The 17,294-nt window shown below is 44.3% G+C and overlaps 4 protein-coding genes across 8 annotated transcripts in view; 2 read left to right on the forward strand and 2 right to left on the reverse strand.

Annotated features, from left to right (window-relative positions):
- The window catches only part of hip1ra (huntingtin interacting protein 1 related a), an 18,150-nt gene extending 15,221 nt beyond the window's left edge, over positions 1-2,929 (forward strand). Inside the window, exons 27-37 of the mRNA XM_077020734.1 lie at positions 99-235; positions 352-462; positions 558-616; positions 744-774; positions 872-934; positions 1,017-1,117; positions 1,312-1,417; positions 1,672-1,795; positions 1,951-2,012; positions 2,160-2,477; positions 2,623-2,929. Of these exons, the coding sequence (XP_076876849.1) occupies positions 99-235; positions 352-462; positions 558-616; positions 744-774; positions 872-934; positions 1,017-1,117; positions 1,312-1,417; positions 1,672-1,795; positions 1,951-2,012; positions 2,160-2,477; positions 2,623-2,631 (1,121 nt within the window). The 3' untranslated portion in view covers positions 2,632-2,929. The remainder of the gene's footprint in view (positions 1-98; positions 236-351; positions 463-557; positions 617-743; positions 775-871; positions 935-1,016; positions 1,118-1,311; positions 1,418-1,671; positions 1,796-1,950; positions 2,013-2,159; positions 2,478-2,622) is intronic.
- A 473-nt stretch (positions 2,930-3,402) lies between these two features.
- rilpl1 (Rab interacting lysosomal protein-like 1) lies at positions 3,403-11,716 on the forward strand. 3 transcript variants are annotated; one of them, XM_077020745.1, is made up of 9 exons: positions 3,403-3,991; positions 4,582-4,732; positions 5,871-5,989; positions 6,116-6,364; positions 7,296-7,424; positions 8,658-8,809; positions 9,009-9,116; positions 9,683-9,770; positions 10,511-11,716. In XM_077020745.1, the coding sequence occupies exons 1-9, from the start codon at positions 3,704-3,706 to the stop codon at positions 10,514-10,516; spliced, it is 1,290 nt and encodes a 429-aa protein (XP_076876860.1). In that variant the 5' UTR covers positions 3,403-3,703; the 3' UTR covers positions 10,517-11,716. The 3 variants fall into 3 exon arrangements, with proteins under 3 accessions (XP_076876860.1, XP_076876859.1, XP_076876861.1); XM_077020744.1 differs by lacking the exon at positions 9,683-9,770 and having other exon boundaries at positions 3,404-3,991; XM_077020746.1 differs by lacking the exons at positions 7,296-7,424; positions 9,683-9,770 and having other exon boundaries at positions 3,407-3,991.
- snrnp35 (small nuclear ribonucleoprotein 35 (U11/U12)) lies at positions 11,576-14,348 on the reverse strand. Of its 2 annotated transcripts, XM_077020750.1 has the most exons (3): positions 14,216-14,340; positions 13,508-13,587; positions 11,576-12,787 (listed from the first exon to the last, which is right to left on the reverse strand). In XM_077020750.1, exon 3 carries the CDS (start codon positions 12,782-12,784, stop codon positions 11,990-11,992), a length of 795 nt encoding a protein of 264 aa, XP_076876865.1. In that variant the 5' UTR covers positions 12,785-12,787; positions 13,508-13,587; positions 14,216-14,340; the 3' UTR covers positions 11,576-11,989. The 2 variants fall into 2 exon arrangements, with proteins under 2 accessions (XP_076876865.1, XP_076876866.1); XM_077020751.1 differs by lacking the exon at positions 13,508-13,587 and having other exon boundaries at positions 14,216-14,348.
- kmt5aa (lysine methyltransferase 5Aa) lies at positions 13,723-17,241 on the reverse strand. 2 transcript variants are annotated; one of them, XM_077020747.1, is made up of 7 exons: positions 16,803-17,241; positions 15,975-16,125; positions 15,528-15,753; positions 15,353-15,440; positions 14,954-15,013; positions 14,685-14,875; positions 13,723-14,564 (listed from the first exon to the last, which is right to left on the reverse strand). In XM_077020747.1, the coding sequence occupies exons 1-7, from the start codon at positions 16,809-16,811 to the stop codon at positions 14,354-14,356; spliced, it is 936 nt and encodes a 311-aa protein (XP_076876862.1). In that variant the 5' UTR covers positions 16,812-17,241; the 3' UTR covers positions 13,723-14,353. The 2 variants fall into 2 exon arrangements, with proteins under 2 accessions (XP_076876862.1, XP_076876864.1); XM_077020749.1 differs by having other exon boundaries at positions 15,543-15,753; positions 16,803-17,239.
- Between the last annotated feature and the right edge of the window lie 53 nt (positions 17,242-17,294).

The raw sequence follows: 17,294 nt of genomic DNA on the forward strand, positions 1-17,294 counted from the left end.
GAGATTATTAGCTGGATTGAGTTCAGAATGCAGTTCTGAGGTGCGTGGTATGGTGCGTTGTCCACACCGGACCCTCACTTTCCTCCACCGGTCTCCAGGGCTGACGGACAACTGCCGAGACTGCGCCACCCACTGCCTGCAGTTCCTCAGGGAGCTGAAGCTGAAGGCCACCCTGCCTAGGGCTGACCCCACCGCCATCCGCTACGTCATCCAGCGCATCCTCAACCAGGGCCATGTGAGTGTGTACGCAATGGCAGGACACGGGGTGGGTGAAGGGGCTTGTGGGTGTGGGTGTAGGGTGTGGCTCTTGATGTGGGTCCGTTTGGAGTAATTAGGGAGTACTCTCCACAGGCCCTGCGACACACAGACCAAGATACTCAGAACGCAGAACTGGCTGATCTGGTGGACATGGAGATGATTGCCACCTCCACTGCAATTGAGGATGCCGTGCTGAGGATGGATGTAAGAACAACATTAGATGTTCATCAGGTTATTGGGTCGTCCTTAGGCCACTTGGTCATCCTAAGGCTCTTTGCATTTTCACTCTTGTTTTGCAGGAAATATTAAACCAAGCTAGAAAAGATACATCTGGAATAAAACTGGAAGTTAATCAAAGGTGATTATCACATTGTCGCAAACTACAGACTTTTCCCCTCTCTGCTGATTTGAACACACCATCTGCCTGAGTCTCACTCATTTAATTTTCCTCATTTATTTCTCCTGGCTTTGTTTTTGTACCTCAGCATTATTGGCTCCTGCTCTGATCTGATGAAAGTAAGTCTCTACGTCCCTTTCGCTTGTGCACAAGCCTGTTCTTCTCTGAAGAATTAGCAACCTGAGAACTTCAGCTCATCGACTTTGCTTCCCGCAGGCCATACACATGCTGATAACCGCTGCCACCGATTTACAGAAGGACATCGTGGAGAGCGGTCGGGTATGTGCAAGCAAGAACGAGATCTCCAGAACGGCCGGAGAATTTGGTGCTCATGCAACTCACAGATCTCTGCTCATCCTAGGGAGTTGGATCTGTGAAAGACTTCTATGCCAAGAATTCCTGTTGGACCGAGGGTCTCATCTCGGCCTCCAAGGCTGTCGGATGGGGTGCGACGCAGATGGTGTAAGTCCATGTCAATGGGAGAGAAGACAGCAGATCTTTAGAACCTTCCTTCTTTCACTTGGCATATGTATTGTCCCTCATTATAAAGACATTTGGTATATACTTTAGTGATCTGAATCTCTTTTATGTTCAGCTGCCAAATTTATATATGTGTGCATCTCCAGTATATTTGTATAAATGTGCTACTCACCTAGGGAGTCTGCAGACAAAGTGGTGACAGATCGAGGCAAATACGAAGAGCTGATTGTCTGCTCCCATGAGATTGCTGCCAGCACCGCCCAGCTAGTGGCGGCCTCCAAGGTAAAGATCCAACTCGGTAGATCCCACTCGGTAGATCCCACTCAGTAGATCACACGTGGTAGATCACACTCAGTAGATCACACGCGGTAGGTCCCACTCTGTGGATCCCACTCTGTGGATCCCACTCAGTAGATCAAACGCGGTAGATCACACTCAGTAGATCACACACGGTAGGTCACACTCGGTAGCTCCTGACTAATCTGGAACTGCAGCTCGCATGTAGCTAATGCTGGTGTCCGTCCTCGCCCGTGCAGGTGAAAGCCGACCGTGGCAACAAGAAGCTTCATACACTGCAGCAGGCCTCGCGGCACGTGAACGACATGGCTGCCGTCGTCGTGACGTCAACAAAAACAGGACAGATGCAGATCGAGTACAAGGGTGGGTAGGATTAGGATTAAACATCAGTCTATAAAAGTGAGAGTTGTGTAATTGGTAACCCGTAGTACTGCTTACAGTTTTTTGTGTAGCACGATCTGGTGTGCACTTGATTTTACTTTATCTGCACGTTAAATCTACACCTTGTGATTCCACAGATCCACTGGATTTCTCAGGCGTTTCCCTTATCAAGCTGAAGACAGAGGAAATGGACTCGCAGGTAATCTTTTTGGGGGGGGGAAAGGGGGTGGGGGGGGATGTCTTCTGTACTTCACGATTCCAGGGGCATGTGTGACTGTACCGGTCTCCTCCTCCATGTCCATAATCAGACATGTGTCTCCGGTTGTGTTTAACCCTCCGTGTGCAGGTGAAAGTACTCGAGCTGGAGTCTCAGCTGTCCAAGGAGCGCCAGCGCCTTGGGGAGCTGAGGAAGAAGCACTATGAGCTGGCTGGACTGGCACCCGATCAGCCTGAAAAGGGGGGCTTCCATGACTTCATCAATGTCTGGCCTCCACCCATGCCTGAACTGCCACTGCCTGATCTGCCTCCGCCCATGCCTGAACTGCCTCTGCCTGAACTGCCTCTGCCTGAACTGCCTCTGCCCGATCCACCCAAACCTGAGCCTCCTAAAGCCTCTAAAAAGTCTTCCATCTTTCATAAATCTGGCACACTCCTGAAGAGTGCTGTAAGTATCTCCATATGCACAGCTATTCTGGTTTTAACGTGGTTGGGTTATATAATTTTTGGCTTCTTTTTATGGTGTTTGTGGCTTTTACTTTTAATTGAATTTCATATGCTATTCTGCTCATTCATTTCTCACTCTTTTACAGTTTAGGTAAAGCCGCAGAGAAGGTTGTGGGAAGGACTAGAGCCTGGACATCTTGAACAACATCATTCTTGTCAGACATGTTTTATTATACTTTTTAGAGACAGTGAAAGAAATGGCCCTTTACCAGATTTAAAGCATTCATTGCTAGATATTTTCTCTTCATTTCTGGTATTGCAATTTTGTAAAACTCAAATACATTGGGGTTGTGTCTTGTTTAGTTACATTATCTACACAACTGCTATTACAGCATCATTGATCATTACATACTTATCTTCTGTTTTATTGATAAAATAAATTATTATATTATCTCCAAATTTTGTTTTTATTCACAAGGTGATGTCAGAAAGTGAATATATATATTATATAGTGGTGTATATATAGTGGTAGCAAGTTTTCAATATTTGTCATTTATAAGGCATATCATAATATAAGTAGTGCTGTCAATTCCAGGTGCCGCGATTAAAAGTCCTCACCAGGATTTTGCTCAGGCTTCCTGGATTGTGTTGATTCCACTAATTTTACCTGGATTGCTAATTAGAAAATCTAGCAAGCTTGAGCAAAATCCTAGTGAGGACTTTTAATCGCGGCACCTGGAATTGACAGCACTAAATATAAGCCTTATATAATTGACATACGTTTTGAAAACTTGCTACCACTGTAGTGAGAGAATAACTAAAAGAATATGTAAACAAACTGTCCCACATATTGATTTGATAAGCTCTGTATTTTTACTGTAACCGTTTGGTTTGATGGCGGTGGAAGTGGCGTGATCCCCGTCGTCTCCGTCGTGCAGCTACTTCGGCTGTCACTCGATCTGACATGCGCAGTCGACGCGCCAGTTTCGCCAAAGAATCGGGAGGAGAAACAGGACGGCAATGGGACAACTGTTATTACTGTCCAATTTAACACATATCAGCCTCATGGGTAATCTTAGCTCCGATCAAATTACATTACAGGGCGTGTGAAATAGCTTCCATGTTTTTACACATAGAACCGATCGATAAAGTTTCGGTCTTCCAAAGGTAAGCGGATTCAGTTTGTTGCAAAGGAATCAACTGGGCGGCAGAGACGGAGTGACGGACATGGAGGACTTTGGGTCGGCGCTGGAGAAAAATGTGGCAGATTTAACTGTAATGGACGTGTATGATATCGCGGCGGTCGTGGGGCAAGAGTTTGAGCGGATAATAGATCAGTATGGCTGCGAAGCTTTGTCGCGGCTCATGCCGAAAGTTGTCCGGGTCCTGGAGATCCTTGAAGTCTTGGTTAGCCGGAACAGCATTAATCCAGAAACCGAGGAGCTGCGGCTGGAACTGGACAAACTCCGGCTGGAGCGCATGGACCGCCTAGAGAAGGAAAAGAAGCACAAAAAGGTGATTTGTGTGATGAACCCCCAGTTAAAGGGAAACCCTGCTGTCTTTCGTGTCTTCCCGGGAACGTCGTAGAACCCGTAACAAAAGCAAAGTGAAGTTCCCGATTATGGCAGGAAACGACCGAATCTAATGTGGGTCGTTGGGTCGAGGACACTGCAGCACGTCCGTTAGGAACCCACGACAGGCGACACCACAGATTTATTTAGAGTGTCGGACCTTGCAGCTTTTATAATAGTCAGGGTTTGTGTAGTGGCTAGTCAGTATTTCGTATACGTGAATGTATTAAATGATTATTTTAAACGTCCAACGAGGAGAACATTGTGCCCAGAATATGTGGATGACGAGTCATATGCAGTGCAGTGCGCATTATGATCAAAAGTCAGCCGTATGCACGCATACAGGTGGAACGCTGTTTTGTGTCTGAGTTCAGCGTTACAACTGTCATGACATTTAACTGGGGCTTTGTGGATGTCACATTAGTTAATTGTGGGGCATGGATTTGAATTGTTCCGAGATTTTAGTACAAATAAAACGAGCAAAAGGATTGTGTGTGTGTGTGTGTGTGTGTGTGTGTGTGTGTGTGAACCCAGGAGCTGGAGTTGGTTGAGGATGTGTGGCGGGGTGAAGCCCAAGATTTGTTGTCCCAGATTGCCCAGCTGCAAGAAGAAAACAAGACCCTCCTTAGCAACCTGTCCATCAAGGACTGTCCAATGACAGAGGAGGATATTCAGAGGCAGGAAGGTAATTCATGACCTTCCTAAAACCTGCGCCAAGCTGGTGGCAGCTGTGTTCTGAATAGCAGTGACTCCACTGCACTGGAGTTGAGTCTGGAGGCCTCGCTGGGAAGGAAGTTTAGGAATGCATCCGTTGTTTGCTGAATTACCTGAGAAACATTTCTATAATTTGCCCACACAGCAATTTCACTTTGTGCACCTCCTCTTGCGCTGAACACGGAGGAACTCAGTGGCTGCCACACTGACGTACTCGTCAGCCGTTCAGAGACGGACAAAACCGAAAACAAAACGACAACATTCAACTGTGCGGCACAAAGGAGTCCTTCTCTGTCCAACTGAGGCGCAGCCAGGACGCATTAGTGCAGGAGTGGGTCCAGGGGGGCACAGAGACTCCTCAGTACTGGCCACTGCCTCACGTGCCCGAGGGAGGGTGGGGGAGTCGGGGTGCGTGGGGGGGGGGGGGGGTGCAGCACAGCTGCAGGAACAGCCCCCCCCTTCATTGTCCTCTCGACCTGCCTGATGAGAATGATAGGCTGTCAGGACCGTCTGCACAAACCTGGCGACGTGCGACTTCACTTACCAGTATGTGAAGACATGAGGGTTCATATCCAGTCACAAAAACTAAACAAATCACATGTCACGTGTGCGTGTGGGGGAAGGTGTATTTATGAACGACTAGGTTATTTTTGAGTCAGCAGGGCTTGTGTGTGTGTGTGTGTGTGTGTGTGTGTGTGTGTGTGTGTGTGTGTGTGTGTTCATGCAGCAATTTACAGTCACAAATCTATTTTAAGAGCACACTGGGGCACTTAAAGAGGAGCTGTTTCGCTTTCACTGTCGGTCATGTCTCAGAGTGCAACATATTCACAGTGGCTAATCTAATGCAGGGAATAAATAACAACAGACCACAATAACAATGTCCAATAACAGATGCTGCTGTGTGGAAATTCCATAATGTATATGTTAAGGAGACAACAATATAACAGGACTTTTATTTTGCTGCCTGTGCTTGAGTTTCTTTTTCCTTTCTTTGTCCAGATAGGTCTTTTTAGATCCAAGCTCTCGTCTGTCAGGTAGACCTAGAAGATCTAGAAGGTGCAGAAGATACTGTGGCTCTCAGTATGCCTTTCTCTCTTTGGGCTGCCTAGGTATGTCAGAGAGGGAGAGGCAGGTGATGAAGAAACTAAAGGAAGTTGTGGATAAACAGAGGGACGAGATCCGAGCCAAGGACCGGGAGCTGACCCTGAAGAACGAAGATGTGGAAGCGGTAAATGGCGCAGAGGAGTGCACGAGCGTCACTAGACGGCTCTTACATTCCGTCCGCTAAGGAGGCTTTGGTTACGGCTGACCTTTGCACCCCTGACCTCTCTGACCTCGCCCTGGCGTCCTCCAGCTCCAGCAGCAGCAGAGCCGGCTGATGAAGATCAACCACGACTTGAGGCACAAGATCACGGTGGTGGAGGCGCAGGGCAAGGCCCTGATCGAGCAGAAGGTGGAGCTGGAGGCCTTCGCCCAGGCACGGCAGCAGGAGCTGGGGTCCCTGCGGCAGGAGGTGGTGCGGCTCAGGGATCGGCTGCAGGCCGAGGGCGCCTGGGCCGGTGCCGGGATGGAGGAACCCACGGCACCACCGTCACCCGCACAGGTCAGTCCAGAAGGCCCGTGGAGCCTCCTCTACAGGGCAGCAAACACTTGAGTCGTGGGTTTGATTCTCAGGGAGCACACATCCTATAATACTGATAATTATGTGCAAGTCGCTCTGTATAAGAGCATGGGTCAAAAGCTGTAAATGAAAAATGTTATTCGCAGAGACCTTGTAGAAAAAATCTGAGGAGTTGGTAGATCAGTTGGATTTATGAATATATGGGATTACTGTATGGTAGACATGTCATCTTAGATGTCCTTTTCCTGTTGCTTTTCTTTACTTTCTAAAGACTATCCTAATGAATGTTCATTTCCACCAACTTTTAGGCCGCAGTCTAAATACAGGCTATACAGGGATGCAGTGTGAATGGTTTTTAAGAGTGTGATGATTTCATGTATCAGGACTGTTCTCGTGTACGTGACTGCAGTGAATCAGACAGGTCTGTCACTGTGTCACAGACCCGAGGGTGAGCTGGTAGATAAATATAGCCATCGTCTGGTCAGTGAGCCAACAAAGCAGATGCTTAGAGCTTTAAATGACCGGTTCAGCCCAACAGAACTAAGACAAATAACGAAGCAAAGCTAATGTTGCTAGTTAGCTTCATTTCACCCTGACTGGCAGCTACCTAGCATTGGTAACTCATACACACCACAGTTGGAGTTATGAAAGCCTGTCGCTGAGGTGTTGCGTGCCCGTCGTTAGTATTGCAGAAGAGAACTGGGGTGATATGAGGTCATGGCTGTGAATATACATGACCTTGTATATTCATGCCTGGTACAGACTCTTCAAACTTTTGAATTTTACTTAGAAACAATTTTGTTTGCAAAACATCCTCTTTGCCACAGTGTTTCCTTGATAGTTTTGTACCACAAGCCTTAACATGCACAGACGTGGTGTATTTAGTTTTGTTCATGTTCTTGCCATGTGTTAGAGTGTGCTTCCCGGGCCTGCCCTGTCCAGGGAGCAAACCCCACCCCCCACGTCCTGCCGCCCACGAGCACTCGCACATGAGAATGACGTGGTGGAAGATGAGGAGGAGGAAGAGGCAGTGTTGTTATGGGTAACCCTTTGGTTCGCCAGGGTTGCACGGTTTGAAACTAATCTTGCCTCCTTGCTGGCTATCTTCTCCAGTGCTGTATAAAGACTGGTGTGTGTGTGTGTGTGTGTGTGTCTGTGTGTTTGATGCACAAATCTGTCTTTGTGAAGTTGTCTGGCGCATTCAACATGAGGAGCGAGTGATCCTGATTAGCGCATATTTGTTGGTCTGTCCAGTGGGTGGCGTCCTACTAAACGCAAGTTACCCGCATGGCCTGCTCACCCCAGAGCTCCGATTGTCTGTGGTGAACATTTTGAATTAGACAGTGGGGTGTGTGTTTCAAGTGTGTGTGACAGTTTTGACAGCTGTAATATCTGCAAATGCATGCTGAATTGTAGATACATGTTGTCACAGACAACGTTGCACAGTGCAGGTGTTTACAGCACAAGGGTGCAGGTGTTTACAGCACAACAAAATACAAAACTAATGAGCCTTATTATTTGTTTATTAACATTTTAATGTGCATTATAGGACCTATTAGGTAAATCTGTAAATGTGACCACCTGACAGGTTTTTTTTCGTATTATTATATTTGTTATTGGTGAACCCAAAACCCTACAAATACGTCTGATTTTAACCCCATGACCCAGTTTTCCCAGTTTTGTGTTGTGTCCAATATATCACTGCAATACAGGCTGTATTTGTATCTGTAAATCTATTACAAGCTATAGAGGAGCTTCAGTGGTTACTGTGGGTGACCTCCATGAAGCGATATTTGTAAAACCATGACTTATCATTTTACATTTAAGAGTTAAACAGAGTTGTATGGGTTATCCACAGTCTCTAGTCACTATCATTTTTGTTTCTGCTCGTTAAAAGTACCAACAGCTGTGAACGTTCTCTGCCCAAACACTCCACCGCTTTGCATAGACTGAACGGGCCGTTTCCATGGAATCACGCGGCGCATTTTCAAGCAGCAATCGGAATGTGTCTGACACGTTAAACACGCCCGCCTCCCACTTGTAATCACATCAAACTCCTTTTTAGCTAAACAACAAAATGAAATAAACGCGTTAATGTTCATATACCCTCCTTGCTGTGACGTTTTTACATTGTGATTGCTCAGATAATCCACAGTAATGTCTTTTTCTGGCCTTGCATGTACAGTTTTGTACAATGTACTATGAACCCTGTAAGCACTCAGACCTTACCATCCCTTATGAGTGAGTATATGTGTATGTTCCTCCTGCCCAACAGGAGGCGCTGTCTGAAGAGGAGGGGGGTCTGGATCCAAAAGATCCGAACCGGCCGCGCTTTACCTTGCAAGAGCTGCGAGATGTTCTTCATGAGAGAAATGAACTCAAGGCCAAAGTCTTCATGCTGCAAGAAGAAATGGCGTATTACAAGAGGTTAGCGCTTTCGTCCTGTGGCTGCTGCGTAAAACAGCAGTAAATGGCATTACTGGTGCTCTGCTTCATAAGTCAGGGCCTTTTCTTGGATGTTAAACTAACCATCAGCCGCAACTCAGCGCTGTGAATGTGCCGTGAAGGTCATTATTTCATGCTTTGTGAAGTTCAGCATTTTTAAACCCATGTTCTCTTTTCCCAGCGAGGAACAGGAAGAGGACGCAGGCCCGCCTACTGCAGCAGACCCCGCCCCCGCCTATAGACCCCACCCTCAAGCTGGTGCTCAGCCAGAGTCGGGCATAAAGCGCTTGTGCGTACTGTGAAATTCCTTCTGTCTGGGCATTTCTCTCACTGCCCCACACACACACACACACACACACATACAGCAGATATTTATTGCAGAGGACAAGGCCAGAACAGTTTATGCTTTCCCTTAAAACTCCTTAGAACCTACTAAGAATCTCACAGTAAATGTTGTGAAACAGTGTGATGAATAAGGTTATATACCATGACACCTGCTAAATAATCCATGCTGTGAAAGACATTTTCAGTGGTGAGGGTTTCACGCTGAACTACAGTTGAACATGCTGTTATGTGCATAACGGCATAACACAGCCTCTCGTATGTTTTGGCATATTCTGAATTTTCTGTGTCACTAAAAATGAATTAAGGCATGGTCATCATTAATCCTGGAGCCAGTGTTGTGTAGCATTACGAAAGAGGAAAACAATGGAGACCACAACCATTGGTCAGAGGTGTTGTGTGGGCGTGTCCACCAACAGGAGCGATGGCTGGTGTAGGATGATGCGGTGGAGCTGTCGATGCTTTCTGTTCCCTCTTTATTTACTCCTTCATATCTGTGCCTCTCTGCAACAGGATCTTCACAGCCATTATGCCGATGGTGGCGGCTGGGTTGATTCCAGATGACCCCACTTTACAGCCAATCAGACGACTTATTTCCATTGTACGACCATGTTTTGGTGGTTGACCTTTGTGTTCGTTTGCGCTATTGTTAACCCTTGCTAAACCCCTTCATGTGCTGGTGTTGCATGCCCCCTCCTGCTTTTCAACCCTACCTCACCTCTCATTGGAGCTACTCACAATCCAAACACTATTCTGATTGGCTGATTGTGGGGCTATCTGGGACTTGTCAGCAGGAAGATAATTAGAATCAGCCAGTCAGAATAAAGCACCTTTTCTCCTCTTGGTTCTGATCACATGCTAACACTTGTGACATAACTAAAGATTTTACACTGTCCAACTGTCTTATCGAGAATGTTAAAACCCTAACAATGAATTAGCCCAAACTAGCTAACATTGATGTTCTTGTATGGCTGATTAGGAGATCTATAGCCTAAACATTATTTGAGAGGCTTACATGAGGTGGACCATGTGAGATCACTGGAAAACAGATGATAGCAAAACAATAATCTTGAGTTCATCTTGGAAGAATGTGAAGTGCTTATGAAGTCAACAGCTGATTCAGAACTCTTAGCTGCTACTGTATCTCGTGACTACTCACATGTTAAGTTCATGGCATGTAACATTGCTGAAGATCAATGGGTGTTACCTTTTTTTGGAAGCATATGGTCAGATTTGGTTGTTCCTGGAATACAGCTTTATGTCCAAAATTCCTAAACTAAACCCACGATGTCTCTATAGACTGATACAAAGGAATCGTAACGTCTGACCATTCTCTTTCAGGTTTAGCTTCTTCTCCCGGGATAAGAGGCGGAGCTCTCAGAGGGGCGGGGCACAGCTTGATGACAGCTTTGGCTCATGGGCCAGCAAGGATGACGCATACACAGAGCAGGCCCAAGAGGCTCTGCAGCACATGTAATCCGCTGTTCAGCACCAGAGTCCTATAATCCTTAACTTCCACCACAAGCCTCACTCACACCCCCCATTACAGTCAACAGCTCTCCGAACTGCCTCTAGTGGATCAGGTCAGGATTCACAACAGGACGTAGGACAACGGAGCAGCCCAGAACGAATTTTGGTTATAACACTTCCACCCGCATATTATCCCAAACGAAATGGGATTTGGGTGTCATTTCTTCTTTTCTACGTGCCTTTTGTTAGAATGATCTCATATCGGTATATCAAATTACCATGTTACTGTAAATAGAGCATGTTGAATAATAGAACACTTGTGTTAAATGTTTGAAGAGATTTACAGTTAGAATGGCTGGGGAAGTCAGACCTTGTTGATGTGCCTTGAGACTGCACGATGAGACTTTATGACATTCTTAAATTCAGATTGAACTCTGACATCAGGTGGTGGCCAATGGAAAGTCACATGCCAGTAGTTAAAAATAAAAAATGTTTTTATTGTCAGCTAACATGCCCACAGAGGGATGGTGCCTCACTGGTACAGTGAGGCGTTTCCTGGCCCATATGTGAAGTGTTGACGTTTTACACTGTAGTAATGTCACCACATCGTAAACGAAGTGAAGGCCTGACACCATTGATGTTGCGGTTTCTCCATCGGTCTGGGGTTTCTGACCAGGTCTTCCATAGAATCATGTTCGAAGACGTCAAAGGTCCTCACCATTGTCCCCCAGCTTTTTTGCCATTTTTATGAAATGACTGGTGCTTTAACTGACAATAACAGAGCTGTCAATGCATGATAAAGCCAACTCAGTTAGGGCAGGACGCACTGAAAATCGCAGCGTTGTGAGCCTGGACTCCTTTGCTGTTTTGTTTTTTTTTTCTTTTCATTCACAGTGTTTTAAAAAATATTATTCAGCAGTATGTTTTTTGAAAAAATTTAATAACTGAGATTCTAAAGGATACTGTGCTGCAGAAACAAACGAGAGGGAAAAAGTCTTTAGTAAAAATTCTCCATCAGAGTGAAGGGGGATGTTCCATGAAGTCATCTCATTGCTCATTAAAGTATTTTATACAGTGGACAGACAATGTGGTGATTTTTTACTTAGATTGTTGGATATTTATATAACTTGGAAATAGAGATTACTTCACCTTAAAGTCTTAACCAGAGACATTCACACTTCTTCAGGTTTGAAACCTTTATTAAACCGGATAATGACATAATGCCTAATGATTTTAAACAGTTTAATGTTAAACTACAAAATGATAAAGTAATAATAACTGGCTTCACATCAATTGCTCTTTTAAAACTTGTGTACGGCTGTAGACCTTTACTGTACAGGTCAGTGTCATTCATCTTTTTTCAGACTCTCTGTAAGAATCTCGATGTCTTCTTTCCTCCTTTGGTCTGTTTGATTCTCTTTCACTGTTCCTGTCCCCAAATCTCTTAGAGTCCCTCCGGTCTTTATTGTAATCTCTAGAACTTCGCTCGCTCCCTCTGTCCCATTCACCCCTATGGTCCTTCCGTCTTCCATGGTCTCTGTCCCAGCCTGGGGACGTGTCCCTGTCTCTCTGCCTCTCCTCTCTCCTGCCTGGTCCATCCCACCTGCGCTCGGCAGGTCTGCCCTGGGGCATCGCCCCGGGCAGGTTGATTGGCCTCCTGAACGGCCTATCCCTGCCGCCGAACCTCAGCTGACCGGACTCCTTCTTCCCTCCCAGCCCCCCGCCAAGCCGTCGGGGGATCCAGCCCTGCAGGGTGCGCTCTTGCTCAAAATCCACAAACAGTTCACACTGGTCCACCACCATCTTGTTGGCATCTCGCCAAGCCCTCATCAGAGAGCGCTCCTCCTTGTACTCGATGAAGGCGTACCCTTTGGAGAAGCCACTGACAATGTCCCGGACGAGTCGGACCCTGCGGATGTCTCCAAACTTGGAGAAAACGTTCTGAAGGTCCTCTTCAGACGTCTGCTTGTTGAGCCGTGCGACAAACAGAGTAAGCTGGGGTTCCCCCGTGGTGCCTTTGTTGGGCTCATAACGGGCGTTCATCGCCCTCCAAACCGCACGGTCATGTGGCTCCAAGTCAGTGCTGTCAATGCTACCAGCCTTGAGGGGGTCATAGACCTTTGCCAGAGGACTCCACTCATTCATATTCTGAAACATACAGATTTTTTTTAGGTTTGCATAAAACACATAATGACCACAGAATGACAAGCAGTGAGGAACCCAACTTGAGACCCACAAAAATTGCACACTGTCAGATTTCACTTGTCAAGCTGGGTTGTGCTGACATTGCCAGTTTAACACAAGACTCCACAAGAGGTCCACAGCAGCACAATAAACGGACGTTAATTTCGAAGTTGACACTGACGGGATTACGAACGTCTATAACACAAGGACTTTAAGTTTCTGTAATAGACGAAAGACGTTTCACGAAGCAAGATTTCTAATCTAGCTAAGTTGTTATCTACGTGCGCCCAACTCCACACAGATCAACACGGAATTCAGTCAAAACTTGTTTGGAGGTTTGGGATTTACTCGGTGCCGGATAGCCAGCCAACTAATCCGTAAACCTGTTTTGTAAAGTAACCTCAGTGCCGTATATAGCTAGTCATCATACTACCTAGATAGCTCGGTACAGACAAAAAATGAGAAAAAACAACTGTCTAGTTAGCTAACTAGTTTAACAAGCAAACTATTAGCCCAGCAACCTAATCAGTTAACTGCATCATTATATTCGATATCACTTCAAACCATTTTCCACCATCATACTCGGTGAACTTGTTAGATGTAACTTATATTGCGGAAAACAATTTATAGTGAAGAACATCCAAAATACACATTAGAAAACATAAAAAATAGCTGTTAACCTACCTAACGTAACCAAGTCTGCCAGCGTCCCACACATTAATAGTTCCGTCAAGAATCTCCTGCCGCATAATAGGTCCGGGAGGCTACGGACATTTTTTGCGTTTATCAGTAGTTTTCAACCTGTTTTGTTAGATTAGAAATGTTACTCACGGCCGACGGAAATAAAACGTATTCAGTCATGTTCAGCAGAAACATAATCAGAGTGCCAGAGACACAACTGTGCATAAAACCATTTTATTAAACAATGCCTCTAACCCAGCATACATAATCCACATAATACTTTCAGTTGGAATTTTTGGTATCTTACACTTAACACGAGGTACAGAATTGTCCCAATCTATGAAATGACACAGTTAACATTGTAAAATGATAAGATTCCAAATTAGTCTGAGGGAGGAAGAGGTATACCTTCCAGTTATCCCAAGCTTTTAAAACATAGCTCTTTTAAGCGTCTCTTGCATCCTACAGAAATGTTTGGGCATCATAAATATTTATTGCTAAGCCACTAACTACTATACATTGGCTTAAGAAACTTCTTATAAAAATGCATAAAGTTGGACTATAACTGCATGCTTTGGAAGCACTGTTCTACAAGTATATAAAATATACAAAAAAAAAAAGAAGAAGACAAAAAAAAATTGTCAAAACTAGCCAGTCATATAGCAGGATAAATATTTTAAAAATATCATGTCGGACATGTAGAATACGTACCGTAACCTAAATGTGTTTAAGTCACTGTTCATCACACCCAAACACATACTACCCCCTAAACATTCTCAGTTCGCTAAGGCAGTAATTACATTAAAAAGTTAATAAACAAGTCGTTAGTAGTTTGCATCTCTTAATCCATCAGTGTTTGAGCCATGGGTGAGCCGCTATCGAGGCTTTACTTCTGTCACCGTAGTCATACAGCAGCTCCTCCCCCTCCTCTATATCTCTGGAGGCCACAAGAATCAGGTGAGGTATTCCATTGATGTCATGGAGCTTGGTCTGACAGTTGCCATTTTTACTGTGGTTGATGAGTCTTCCCATGCGATCAGTTTCTTTCGTGGCATCCACACTAAAAAGAAGTCAAGAACACGAGGAGGACACAAATAAACAAAACACACAAGGCAAGGACTTTTAAATACTGTAAAGTTTTTAAAGGGAAAGGGGGAAAGGGTGTGGCACTGTAACTTACCAATATGTTTTTCCGAGATATTGAAAGTAATACATGTAGCAGCCGGTTGCAGGGTCTTGTGCGTATACAGCTTCCCTTTGTTTAGCATCAGTTTTCAGCAACAGGTCCCCATGATATTCCACTACATACTGTCCCTTCTGGAAGCTCTGGGTGGAGAACACTCCTCTGCCCTTACCTTCGATGTGTTTAACCTATGGAGAACATGAACAGGTCAGCCAGAATGTTCTGAACAGCTCATATGCTTCACTTTTGGAGTCAAGTATGTTTACCATCATTCCATTCTCGATCCCTTTTGTAAGGAGTTCATCTATGAGTTTCTTCTCTTCACACTGTTGAAACAGAACAAGTATGTATAAAGCACACACAGCCAGAGTCAGGGATACACCTAAGATCTAGGTGTTTACCCGCGTCTTTAAAAGGTCTCATAACCAAGCCATATTTTTATTGTATTCTGTGCTAACAAAGGTAAACCAGGGCAAAAACAAATCCACAGGTCTACAGTTTGGTTAGGTTGTTGCTTAGGAACAGGAATGGGAGATGAAGGACTAGGCTGTCTGTTTTAAGAGATACAGTGTGGAGTCTGCATGTCAAGTAGGCTGGTGGTGAAATGTGACCATAGAGTTTTTAAAATAGGGCTTGAGATATTGTTACTTATATTAATTAGTGACCTTTAATTCGGCTTCACTTTTTCTCGAGCTTCTCCGTATGGGATAGTAGTCTGTGACCTTTCGGTTGTTGGAATTCTTGCTCTCTGAGCTGAAAAATGCAGAAAACACCATGAATACATTTAAGTCCGTGTTTCGTATTATTTAAAAAAGATCTTTTACATTTCTAAAGTCTTACAAGATGCAGCCGTACCCTCCTCTCTTCGAGAATTTCTTCACTTTCATTTTACAACAGGCTGGTTTTCTCGGACAAGAGCGAGTGGTATTGTCATTGTGGCCGACTTCAGTGGGTGGAGGTACACGGGGCTGCCTCGCCTGCTCTTCTCCTTGGTGTGATGGATGTTGGAGGTTTTCATTCACAGCGATTTTAGGAAGAATGACATTTACAGTATTGGATTTCTTTGCTGTACAACAGAAGGAGGAACGAAAAAGACACAAGTTATTTTCACCTTGTTTCAAAAACATCAGGGCAGTATTATTGTGTGTAAATATGTCAAGTGATGTACTGTACAGCAGGAATGTAAAACTAAATCTTGATTAACAATATGTTCATGAAAAGTGTAAATCTGAATCGAAATTATGTAAGCTGTGTAAAATATAAAGCAAGGATTACTTTTATACATACAATTATTCTGTGTCTCGGTCTGTGTGCAAAATAGTCTTGATGATTTCCCATCTTGGATGAATTTGACAGAGATTTCTTCGCAATGGGGGGCCTTTGAGACATTGTGGCTGAGGAAACTTTTAAGTGTAGGATGTCCATTGCATAATACGTCCTTAATCACAAGAATAGTCACAATGTGTCATTTGCATACACAAAGATGGCATATCTACCGCTGATAACCTTACAAATCTTAGCAAAGTAGTAGCTAACTACATCATAATCATTTATTATACTGCATCATAACACTGAATAGTGTAGTAAACACAATCATTTACTATGACAAACAACAAAAAACGAGAAGGGATAGCAGAGGTTTGCTAAAATACCCGTTTATAAGACAAGATCTAAACTGCAATGGATGCGGCCGTTGTCATTGCTGATAGAAATCGTGAACACGCCCACGTAAGAGGTGGGCCTGTAAACTGTCGACACTTCGCAACATGCTACAATTTTTACATTATACTTTCTATTTTACTCGGTTGGTTGCGGCATACCACCGATAGTAAAAATATTCTATAAAATATATAATGCAAACAAGCAGGTATGCTTTGCATAACGATGTACTAGTTGTTATTGCAACAGTGAGGACAACAATTAGTTCGTTTGCCTCGATGGGATAGGTGAGCTTTTGCTAGCTTGATAGCTAACTATTATCCTCACTGTTTCAGCTAGCTAGCTATACTAGCGTAAGTTAACTAGCAAATGATAGCCAAGACATCATAAAACGAGGTTTAAGGTAACATTTATCAAATAAAGTTATTTGTATAGTGAAATAGCATTATTACATACCCCGTTCATTTCAGTCTCCTTTATCCTTATTGTTTTCAGCGATGTTGTAGCCTTTGAGGTTTAGCAAAATAGCAAAACCTGTTTTTTCTTTACACTTTTCGGCTTCCAGACGGTGTAGGGCGAAGGCATTCCAATGATACTTAAGATAGTTCGTCTCTGTGGTGCTTAAAAAACCATAAACTTTCTGGTGTCTCACTTACTGTATCTCGCCCGAGCTAGTTTGTACAGTTTCACACCGCCATGTTTGTACTTTTAACTCATTCAAGAGAGGATACCACGTGAACATTTAAATGACCAATAATACTTAGTAGTTGTCAGACAAGTTTGCCCCCGATAGGTGACACTGTTGTGTGGAAGATTTTATGTGCGCTCAAATTGCTGGTAAAGTGTTACATTCCTGGATAGTTGCATTTTCAACTTAAATATGTATGCTTCAAAACAGAATTTAATTATTATGTTATATTATAGTAATTCGATTAGTATTACCATAAA

Source organism: Brachyhypopomus gauderio, chromosome 10 (assembly GCF_052324685.1).
Source record: "Brachyhypopomus gauderio isolate BG-103 chromosome 10, BGAUD_0.2, whole genome shotgun sequence".
In the NCBI taxonomy this organism is placed as follows: Eukaryota; Metazoa; Chordata; class Actinopteri; order Gymnotiformes; family Hypopomidae; genus Brachyhypopomus; species Brachyhypopomus gauderio.